We start from the raw sequence: 12,129 nt of genomic DNA on the forward strand, positions 1-12,129 counted from the left end.
GTCCAGTGCTGCTTCTCTGTAGCCCAGGTCAGGCGCTTCTGCCGCTGTTTCTGGTTCAAAAGTGGCTTGACCTGGGGAATGCGGCACCTGTAGCCCATTTCCTGCACACGCCTGTGCACGGTGGCTCTGGATGTTTCTACTCCAGACTCAGTCCACTGCTTCCGCAGGTCCCCCAAGGTCTGGAATCGGCCCTTCTCCACAATCCTCCTCAGGGTCCGGTCACCTCTTCTGGTTGTGCAGTGTTTTCTGCCACACTTTTTCCTTCCCACAGACTTCCCACTGAGGTGCCTTGATACAGCACTCTGGGAATAGCCTATTCGCTCAGAAATTTCTTTCTGTGTCTTACCCTCTTGCTTGAGGGTGTCAATGATGGCCTTCTGGACAGCAGTCAGGTCGGCAGTCTTACCCATGATTGCGGTTTTGAGTAATGAACCAGGCTGGGAGTTTTTAAAAGCCTCAGGAATCTTTTGCAGGTGTTTAGAGTTAATTAGTTGATTCAGATGATTAGGTTAAGAGCTCGTTTAGAGTACCTTTTCATGATATGCTAATTTTTTGAGATAGGAATTTGGGGTTTTCATGAGCTGTATGCCAAAATCATCAGTATTAAAACAACAAAAGACCTGAAATATTTCAGTTGGTGTGCAATGAATCTAAAATATATGAAAGTTCAATTATTATCATTACATTATGGAAAATAATCAACTTTATCACAATATGCTAATTATATGAGAAGGACCTGTATATATATATATACACTCAACAAAAATATAAACGCAACACTTTTGTTTTTGCTCCCATTTTTCATGAGATGGACTTAAAGATCTAAAATTAATTCCAGATACACAATATTACCATTTCTCTCAAACATTGTTCACAAATCTGTCTAAATGTGTGATAGTGAGCACTTCTGCTTTGCTGAGATAATCCATCCCACCTCACAGGTGTGCCACATCAAGATGCTGATCTGACATCATGATTAGTGCACAGGTGTGCCTTAGACTGTCCACAATAAAAGGCCACCCTGAAATGTGCAGTTTTGTCTCACAGCAAAATGCCACAGATGCCACAAGCATTGAGGGAGCGTGCAATTGGCATGCTGACAGCAGGAATGTCAACCAGATCTGTTGCTCGTGCATTGAATGTTCATTTCCCCACCATAAGCCGTCTCCAAAGGCGTTTCAGAGAATATGGCAGTACATCCAACCGGCCTCACAACCGCAGACCACGAGTAACCACACCAGCCCAAGACCTCCACATCCAGCAGGTTCACCTCCAAGATTGTCTGAGACCAGCCACTGAGACAGCTGCTGAAACAATTGGTTTGCATAACCAAACAATTTCTGCACAAACTGTCAGAAACCGTCACAGGGAAGCTCAACTGCATGCTCGTCGTCCTCATCGGGGTCTTGACCTGACTCCAGCTCGTCGCCGTAACAGACTTGAGTGAGCAAATGCTCACATTCGATGGCGTCTGGCACGTTGGAGAGGTGTTCTCTTCACGGATGAATATCGGTTTACATTGTTCAGGGCAGATGGCAGACAGCGTGTGTGGCGTCATGTGGGTGAGCGCTTTGCTGATGTCAATGTTGTGGATCGAGTGGCCCAAGGTGGTGGTGGGGTTATGGTATGGGCAGGCATCTGTTATGGACGAAGAACACAGGTGCATTTTATTCATGGCATTTTGAATGCACAGAGATACCGTGATGAGATCCTGAGGCCCATTGTTGTGCCATACATCCATGAACATCACCTCACGTTTCAGCAAGATAATGCACGGCCCCATGTTGCAAGGATCTTTACACAATTCTTGGAAGCTGAAAATGTCCCAGTTCTTGCATGGCCAGCATACTCACCGGACATGTCACCCATTGAGCATGTTTGGGATGTGCTTGACCGGCGTATACGACAGCGTGCACCACTTCCCACTAATATCCAGCAACTTCGCATAGCCATTGAAGAGTGGACCAACATTCCACAGGCCACAATTGACAATCTGATAAACTCTATGCGAAGAAGTTGTGTTGCACTGCATGAGGCAAATGGTGGTCACACCAGATACTGACTGGTTCTGAGTCCCCAGACCCCCAATAAAGCAAAAAAATGCACATATCAGAGTGGCCTTTTATTGTGGACAGTCTAAGACCCTGTTTCCACCTGGCATTAACATCTGACTTTTTGAATCTGGTTACAAGTGGACAGCTCTCAGTCCGTGTGTTCCCACTTGTATTTTCTTTCTTTCAAAGGTTTTTTTATTAAATGTTAATAATAACAAAATTGTAGCACATCAAGTACAAATTTTTTCCCCTTTTTCTCCCGAACATACCCCACCCACATCCCACCCTCACACCCAACAACACAAAACACACACCACAAGAAACAAAAACAAACAATCAATATGAAATAAAAACACACAAAGAAATAAAATTGAATCAAATAAAAAGGGGGGGGGGGGGGTAGCTACTCTTCAATTAATGTGGTCGGTTTCTTAAAATAATCTAGGAAGGGGCGCCATATTTTATGAAATTTAGTCTCAGATCCCTGGGTAGTGCAACAAATTTTTTCCAGATTCATACATGACATAATGTCTCTAATCCAATGTGAGTGGGAAGGAGGAGCAGGATCTTTCCACTTGAGTAGGATAGTCCTGCGAGCAAGTAGTAAGGTGAAGGCCAGTACTCTCAGCTTCACTTTAGGTAAGCCCGAATTTGGTGCAATGCCAAAAATTGCAGTGAAAGGGTTCGGCTTAATTTGATGCTGAAGTACTTCAGAAATCGTTTGAAAAACTGATGTCCAGCACTCTGTCAAGGTGGGACACAACCAGTACATGTGAAAGAGTGATGCCGGTGCGCTCTTACAGCTATCACAGGTCGGGTCTACATCGGGGAACATACGAGCTAATTTGGTTTTAGATATGTGGATACGATGTAGGGGAAGGTGGGGTGATTTGTGCAACTTTTTACTCAAAGTGATTTTAAAGTGAGGCCTTGACAGTTATGTCTCCAACTCAAATATGTACATATATTTCAGGATGTTGTGCATCCCTGGCAATAAAAACTTTGGATCTGGAATAAACTGTTTAAGAAATATAGCTTTCGGAAAAAAAGTTGTCTTGTCACAATGACAAAGTCACCATCATCATCTTTCTGGCCATCTGAACTCTCATCAGTGGTGTCGTTAAGTGGAATTGAGATGTCACTCTCTCCTGAGCTACTGTAGACTATCACTTTCTTTTGGTGACCAGCGTATACAGCCATGCCACTGGCACAACTCTCAGAAATGTACTTTGCACTAGTTGCTCCGTGCTTGTGGAACCAACTGCCACCTGACAAATGTGATTCCCCCTACATTTCTGCCTTTAAATCAAGGCTCAAAACCCATATGTACACCCTGGTGTTTCCTCCCCATTAACCTCTGCACTACTTACTTACCTCTGCACTACTATCTGTGTTTATGTGGATGTATGGGCTTTACGTCTTTTATTTTGGTTATTGTTATTTTACCTTCATTGTTTACCTACTGAATGCACTATGTACAGCACTTTGGACAGTGCAAACTGTCATAAATGTGCTTTTATAAATACATTTTACTTACTTACTTACTTATAACTCACCCAGGCCCTTGCGCACAAATCACCCCATCCCCAGAATTTTGGATAATAGGCATGATGCAGCAATTTAGGGTTGACATTGTGCTAACTATATAGACTCAAAGTGTAGCATACCAAAGCACTAAAACATGTGTCAAATGTTTTCAAACGTGTCTATAATTGTTCAGACACAATAATCAAAAAACCTTGATCATGGAAATTTTACTTTGAAAGGCAAAACACAGTTTTTTGAGCTTAAATGTGCTTATATCTTATTCCTTGTGTCTCCCTTCTTTACAGGATGAGTCAAATGGATGGCTCTTCTTAAATATGTGGTCACATTTCCAATTTCTTCCACGGTTTTCTAGAAACAAGGGGTTTTGCAACTTCCAAAATGCACAAATCACCCCACCTTCCCCTACTACTTTAAATTGCACAAGAGCATGTCGGGCGCACATGGAGGTAGAGTGTATCCGATCCAGGACTGAATCCCACATGTGATCTGTGAAGGCAGAACCTAGGTCCTGCTCCCACAGGGTTCTTATAGCTGCTAATGAGGGGCTATGCAACTTCGAAATAAGGTTGAAAAACACAGAAATTGAGCCTTTTAATGTGGGGTTTACAGAAAGAAACAAATCAACATGATTGGCTGGCGGTTTATAAGGGAATTGGGGAATTAACTTCTGCGTAAAATGCCTGATTTGCAGAAATCGGAAAAAATTTGTCTTTTCGATACCAAAATGTTTTGTCAATTGGGAAAAACTAGCAAATAGATCACTAATAAATAAATCACCGATGCATTTTAAGCCTTTTTTATGCCAGATCTTGAATGCACCATCCACCGTCGAGGGAATAAATAAATGATTAGCTGCAATTGGGCTGAAAAGTGAAAAATTCTGCATTCCAAAATTCTTCCTAAATTGTGTCCAGATTCGAAGGGAGTGCTTAATCACGGGATTACTGTTGGGAATAGCCGAAGAGAGTGGAAGTGCGGCGCTTAAGAAGGCAGATAGAGACAATGGGCTAACAGCGCTGGACTCCATTGTTACCCATACTGGGGCTGAGTCGTCAAGGTGAAAATGCACCCAATACACTAAAGAACGGATATTAGCAGCCCAGTAATAGTATTGGAAATTAGGGAGGGCCATTCCGCCTGTTTGTTTTGGTCTTTGAAGAAATGCTTTCCTTAACCGAGGGTGTTTACCATTCCAAATATAATTTATCATTAAAGAGTCAAGGGCCTGAAAAAAGGATTTGGGGAGAAAGATGGGGAGACATTGGAATAGATATAGGAACTTTGGGAGTAATGTCATTTTAATTGAATTTATTCTGCCTATGAGAGAGAAAGCCAGAGGAGACCACTTCGATAATATTTGCTTCGCCTGATCCAATAATTTGAGGAAGTTCGATTTAAATAGGTTTTTAAAATTTCTGGTGAAACATACCCCAAGGTAACTCAGATGGTCTGTCACCACTTTGAGTGGGAGAGCTGTGTAATCAAGTTTAAGAGCTTGTTTATTAATCGGAAAGAGTTCGCTCTTGCTCAAGTTAAGTTTATAGCCAGAAAACTGACTAAAGACCTCCAACACAGAAAGTGCCTCCGGTAAAGAGGTGGCTGGCTTGGCGACAAACAAAAGTAAGTCATCGGCGTATAATGATACCTTATGTTCAATTCCTCCTCTCCATATCCCCTGAATCTGTTTGTTACCTCTGATGGCAATCGCAAGTGGTTCGATTGCAATAGCAAAAAGGAGTGGGCTCAAAGGACAACCCTGCCGGGTCCCACGGTGCAGATCAAAACTACTTGAGTAACGGCTGTTTGTTAATACTGAGGCAGAAGGGCATGCATATAATAATTTAACCCAAGAAGTGAAAACAGGACCCAAACCGAATTTCTCAAGGATGAAAAACAAATAATTCCATTCTACTCTATCAAATGCTTTTTCAGCATCCATAGAAGCGAGGCATTCTGATTCAATATTTCTGGGGGAATATAAAATGTTCATTAGCCGGCGAATATTATAAAATGATTGGCGTCCATTTATAAACCCAGTTTGGTCGGGGGATATGATAGAGTGGAGAACATCCTCCAATCTGTGGGCGAGAATTTTAGCAAGTATCTTCACATCCGTATTTAATAGTGAAATTGGTTGGTATGATGCACAATCTAGAGGATATTTATCCTTTTTTAACAACAGGGAAATACAGGCCTGGTAGAACGAAGGCGGGAGTTTACCTGAGTCAAATGAGTCTCAGAATACTGAACATAAAAAAGGCGATAATTCGGCTGAAAATTTCTTAAAAAAGTCAGATGGAAGTCCGTCTGGACCAGGAGATTTGCCTGATTGCATAGATGTTATTGCTGCAATAATTTCCCTTTGAGTAATAGGTGCCTCAAGGCTATGTCTCAGGTCTTGAGAAAGGGAAGGCATGTTTAGGTTACTGAAAAAGGTTTCCATCACCGCTGCGTCTACTGTACAGTCAGAACTATACAAATTTGAATAGAATGTTTTGAACTTTTCGTTTATCGATTTCTGATCTGATGTTGTACACCCACTGTCTGTCCGTATTCCAGGGATGAGTTGCTTTGCTCTAAATCCGCGCAGTTGATTGGCCAGGAGTTTGCCAATCTTGTCACCATGCTCGTAAAAAGTACTTCTGCTCCTAAGCAACTGGTCAGCAACCTGACGAGAGGAAAGAAGGTTGAATTCTGTCTGAAGTTTTAAACGTTCTTTGTAAAGTTCAGATGAAGGTGAATTAGCATACTGTCTGTCTATATTCAGAATCTGATCAGCAATTTCAGTTTGTTTCTGTTTTGTACACTTATTTTTGTATGCTGCAAATGATATAATTTCACCTCTCAAATAGGCTTTCAGGGCTTCCCACTTGTATTTTCAAATGTGACTTCTCTGTCTACTTGTGATCGGATTCCATTTACCCGCGCTGTATTTAAATCAACACGTTCATCATTTCCGTTTGCATTGGTGTTTTTAACCGGTGGGGTTCAAACAAGTAAACATACAGGGCTGTACAGTGCCACAGTTTTAATCGCATTTGCTATTAAAATGCATTACATGCGAAGATAATTACCAGTCTAGGTTGACGAGATATGCTACTGTCTCATTTAGACAAGGAGGCGCGATGCACAACACTGCTTAGAGGGCTCTCGCCAAATGCGGGAAATATCATAGATAGTATATAAAAGTAAAAACGAGTAAGTTATTACGCCTCTTTGGCTGGTGAAAGATGTGTTTGCGGGGCGCCTTTTCTAACGTCTGCTACACTCTTGTCACCAACACAAGTAGGCTACACGGGCGGCTTTCTGTATGAAGTTAAGATACTGTATGCGAACAGAATATTTCCTGTGCGCCTTCATATTAAAAGCCTGTTACTACCCAAACGCGAGTTGACTTTTATTCTTAAGCAGATAAGAACAGGAAGTCGTTGCCTTGCAGCTCTCCAGTCAATAGCAGCGATTTCCGTGTTTTCAGATTTACGCAGTGAAATGAAAACAGAGGAGTAAGCTTGTCATTTGCAACTCGTTCATGAGGCTTCTATAAAAGCTGCATGAACGCCAGTGATGCATTTTCAACGTATTTCCGCCCAGGCAGGGGGCAGCAGTTGAGTAGGAGGTCCCTAATGTGGACACAAACCACATTCGTGTTTCCACTACCAAATGAATGCGAACACATCGGACACAAGCGACGTAAACCACCTCCGAATGTGGTTTTTGTGATCCGATCTCAATGCGTCTTGAGAGTGTTCTCACCTGTAGTTAGAGCTGTATTCATGTGATCGGATCACAAAAACCACATGTTAATGCCAGGTCGAAACGGGGTCCAAGGCACACCTGTGCACTAATCATGATGTCAGATCAGCATCTTGATGTGGCACACCTGTGAGGTGGGATGGATTATCTCAGCAAAGCAGAAGTGCTCACTATCACACATTTAGACAGATTTGTGAACAATGTTTGAGAGAAATGGTAATATTGTGTATCTGGAATGAATTTTAGATCTTTAAGTCCATCTCATGAAAAATGGGAGCAAAAACAAAAGTGTTGCGTTTATATTTTTGTTGAGTGTATATATATATATATATATTAACATAAATACCATTACAGAGTGAATGGGTTATTTATTTTACAATGAACAAAATTATTGCTAGAGGTACTGTCCTCCAAGAGTTCATATGTGTCAACCCTGGTCTACACTCATTATGAATGAGGTAACATGTTACTGTGTACTGTCTGGAGTTGGCTCACCCTCTGAGTTTTGGCGTGCGGTGCTGCCCCGGACTTTGAAGGCATGCTTTGGTCCTCGATTCTTCTCATTAAGGCTCTCCTCTGCTCCAGGAGACTGGGCCTTTGCCTTAGCCCCCGGAGGCTTGGAAGGACTGGGGAACACCTTGTCCTTCAGGCTGGCCTTCCGACTGTAGAGAGCAAGTAATAAGAAGTTATTTTAGCCAATTCAATTGTTTTTCTCCAGCCACCAGTTAAAAAAACAAAATAAAAAATGTAAAACTGTCTAACAAAATGTTATTTTCCTTGCTTAGTTGTTGTAATCTTGGTAAGTTGTCGAATTCAGCGCTTATGTGATATTAAATCTTACCTCAAAAGAAACTCAAAAAGAGAATTGTCCTACAGCAGGGGGAGCCATGTCCACATACGAACACAGTAGAGCATCAGCGAGTCAGGCAAACAGCCGGAAGCTACAAGTGAGCATGCATGGAAAGCAAGGTCTCAAAAGGAAGGGCTGTGGTCTCATTCTATGCAAAAAGTGAACACAAAACATGCAAACTAATTCACCATCAGACTGTATGCTCCGCCTGGCTGATGCATGGGAATCAGTGAATGGAAATGCATTTTAGGAAACTCAGGAATATGCAATATGCTGAAAAGAAGTTTAAAACGGCTGAATAGGCACAAAAGGCAGCAAAGCAAATCAACTGCATAAAGACATTGCTAAACAGGAACTATAAATCAACTGTGACAAGGCGGCTCACGAGGATGTATAACTGCATTTCTAAAGAAAAATAGTAGGAAGTGTGGGCCAATGAGCACCAGGGTGCACCACCAATCACAAAACTTTTAATGTAGACAACGGTGGAATAGCTGCACTACAGTGTCAACAGTAAACTAGTCAAATGAACTAAGTGACATATTATCCAAAAAAATAATCATTTGTATTCTGTTATTCCTCTGCCTTTAATAGTGTTTAAATAGGGAGAGGAATATATGTAGGAATGTAAGAAGACACACAGACTTGCAGTGCAGTAGTAAGTATCTTTGCGGTAACTATACCTAAGAGCTCTCGGACAGCATCCGCAAAGTCTATCTTTTTGTGCATTTTCATTACTGGAGGGGTGGGCAGGAGAGGAGACACAAAAAGATCAAATAGCAGTGGGTAGAGTCACAGAAGGGCCAGACTGTGATGCCTGTAACACTTTATTGTAACCATTATATACTGTATAGTTCATGTGCAACCTTTTTTATCAATTATTTCATTAATGGACACTAAAAAGACACAAAATGACTGAATGTCTTTTTCTTTCTTTAAAAAAAAACCTGCCAGAACCTTTTATAATCATTTGTCAGAGTCAAATCGATTATAAAGTAAAGGATAAAGTCATGATAAAGTGTTACTGCATTGTCATTAATTACACGTGTTTCTTAAGTCAAAAACAGTGTGGTTCTCATGAAGCAAGACCCTTAAAGTGTTAAAACAATACACTTTTTCAAAAGGTGATGCTTGAGTCACAAAGAACAGCTCAGCTGGTGAATATTTAACAAAGCTGCCAGTTGGGAGTGAAGCCAGAGTGAGCTGGTCTTTGAGCACCGTGTGAGCAAACGCAGCAGGACCGTTCTTGAAGGAGGCACTTGACACACAGCCACATCCATGCCTGACCTTGCACATCTTGAAACTACCAAACACACACACACACACACACACACACACACACACACACACACACACACACACACACACACACACACACACACACACACACACACACACACACACACACTCTCTTTTCTCGGTTGTCCATCGATTTCGATGATGACGTCCACTTTTAACCTTTTTGTAAAACATTTTTAAATAAACAAAAACATAATTTCTCACTTACTTACTTGTTCTCTACATGGCTACCAAAGCCCAAACAGCACAGCCACCTTCAACAGACCCAGGCTCCGTACAAGCAAGCTCCAGGTAGTGACAATGCACATACTACCCATTCCCATTGTTCCACATCCATCTATGAGATTTAATGTGGCTATACAACCCAATCCTAGACCTACATAACCTCTGACAGGTAGGACATGTAAATGTGTCAGTAGACACCGAGGGCTTCACAGGAGCTTTCCTCCTGTCCCTCTTCTGCTGTCTCCTGGCTGTCCTGTCCTCCTCCAGCCCTAGGGTCCCCTCCTTACACACCTGCCGCCATGTGGTGCGGTCAGCAGCAGTAACTTCCAGGTCCTCAGGGACCTGATGTTACATTTCTTCAATGTGGTCTTCATCTGGTCCTTGTAGCGCTTCTTCTGCCCCCCAGCCGAGCGTTGGCCATGACTTAACTGGCCATACATCACTCTGCGGGGCAGTCGGTCCTGGGGCATTCTCACCACATGTCCAAGTCATCTCAGCTGGTGCTGGGTGGCCAGAGCCTCAATACTCCTACAGTTAGTCTTTGCAAAGATTTCAGAATGAGGCACATGATCACGCCAAGTGATGCCAAGGATACACTGCAGACAGCGCATGTGAAAGTTCTCCAGGGACCTGAGGTGGCGGCTGTAATAGGCCTTTCACACCAAAATGAACCAAGAGTCAGTTCCAGGCTGGTGTTGGGGTCAGTTCAAAACTGGTTACAGCCTTATCCCAGTTATGAACCGGTTGGTTTCACATCGACCGGAGACAGCCATGGAGCCGGCAAGAGAGCAACGTCATGACGTTTCTGTAAACGTGTGTGTACGTCGCCCGACGCCACTGCTCTTGTGGCTAACGCTAAAGCTACCGCTAAAGCTACCGCTTTAAGCACAACAACAGCGGCGAATACGTCTTATTTTTACACGTGTTAGCTCTCGCTTTGCTTTCTTAACCAAACAGGACCCATACAGAGTATTCTCGCCGGTCAATTTGATCGCTACGTTCGGTAATTATGTTATGTTTACGTCTCGTAGTAGCGGTGTTTTTAAACATGGCGGGCATGAGGTTTTAGTTGGTCTGGTTGGTCAGGATAATCCCTCCCCCGGCCGCTGGCGCAAGCAGTTCACTTCAAACCCTGCTCAATCCTGGGGTATGAGTTGAACCGGTTTTTACGGCCCGGAGCAGGCTTTCTGGCGGTGTGAAACCAAAACACTGGCTCTAACTCCGAACTAGCCCAGAACTAGCGCCGATTTTGCGGCGGTGTGAGAGGCCTATAAGTGACCCAAACCCCACAGCCGTACAGCAGAGTGCTGATACAGACAGCATGGTACACAGACACCTTGGTGTGGAGGTTTAAGTCCTTGTTTTGAAAGGCCAGGTGTCCTAACTTTGTAACACATCGAGTCTGAAGTCTACATGCACACCACTGTTATTCTCAATGTCCTTATGGAGAAGCTGAGTAACACAGAGAAGGAATATGTTAAAGAGCACAGGTGCCAGCACACAGCCCTGCTTGACGCCTGCACGAACAGGGAAAGGAGCGGACTCTTTTCCTCCCATGGTCACTCTAGCGGTCATATTATCATGGAACTGACGGAGGATGTTAACACATTTTTTGGGACAGTCAAACTTAAGGAGGCTCTCCCACAAAAGTCCTCTCTGAATAGAGCCAAATGCTTTGGAGAGGTCGACAAAAGCTATAAAAACATCCTGATGTTGTTCCCGGCACTTCTCCTGAAGTTGCCGTGCTGTAAAGATCATGTCGACCGTACTCCTGCTTTCTCTGAAGCCACATTGTGATTCAGGCAGCATTGACTCTGTGATGTTACTGACCAATCTGTTCAACATCACCTTAGCCAGGACCTTTCCAGCAACAGCCAGTAGTGAAATACCCCTACTATTGCCACAGATAGCCTTATCACCCTTGTTCTTATAAATGGTGACAATGTTGGCGTCTTTCCATTGTTGAGGAATTTTCTCTTCAGACCAAACCTCAGGGCTATACGATGCAATCTATGCATATTCTCAAGCATGTCATGAATGTTGTCTGAGTTTTCATCAAACCAATCTTGGTGATTCTTCCTCTTAAAGCCGATTGTTTGGGCTGCTGCGTCATAGAGAGCAGAGCTAATAGAGGTCCACTTCTTCTCAAAAGTGTTTGACTTTACTGACAACTCCATGTCCTTCAGCTTTTCAGCAACAGAGCTACAGAAATCATTTCTGACATGCTCGTTCTGAAGGCGGGTGCAATTCAACTGCCTCCTATTACTTCCTTTTCGCCGCATGGGAGGGCGAACTGTCATGCGTATCTTAGCCACAATCATACGATGATCTGTCCAGCAGTCTGCACCCCTCATGGCACGGGTGAAGATTATATCACTGATGTCACATCGTCTAACAACA

At 43.1% G+C, this 12,129-nt stretch overlaps 1 protein-coding gene across 1 annotated transcript in view; it reads right to left on the reverse strand.

Moving 5' to 3' along the window:
- LOC307252808 (potassium voltage-gated channel subfamily KQT member 2-like) overlaps positions 1–12,129 on the reverse strand; it is a gene marked incomplete at both ends in the record, with an annotated part of 70,462 nt that overhangs the window by 14,720 nt on the left and 43,613 nt on the right. The window contains 2 exons of the mRNA XM_080030603.1: positions 7,851–8,017; positions 8,889–8,942. Of these exons, the coding sequence (XP_079886729.1) occupies positions 7,851–8,017; positions 8,889–8,942 (221 nt within the window). The remainder of the gene's footprint in view (positions 1–7,850; positions 8,018–8,888; positions 8,943–12,129) is intronic.

The sequence above is a fragment of the Ammodytes marinus genome (genome assembly GCF_949987685.1).
Source record: "Ammodytes marinus genome assembly, chromosome: 7".
NCBI lineage: Eukaryota > Metazoa > Chordata > Actinopteri > Uranoscopiformes > Ammodytidae > Ammodytes > Ammodytes marinus.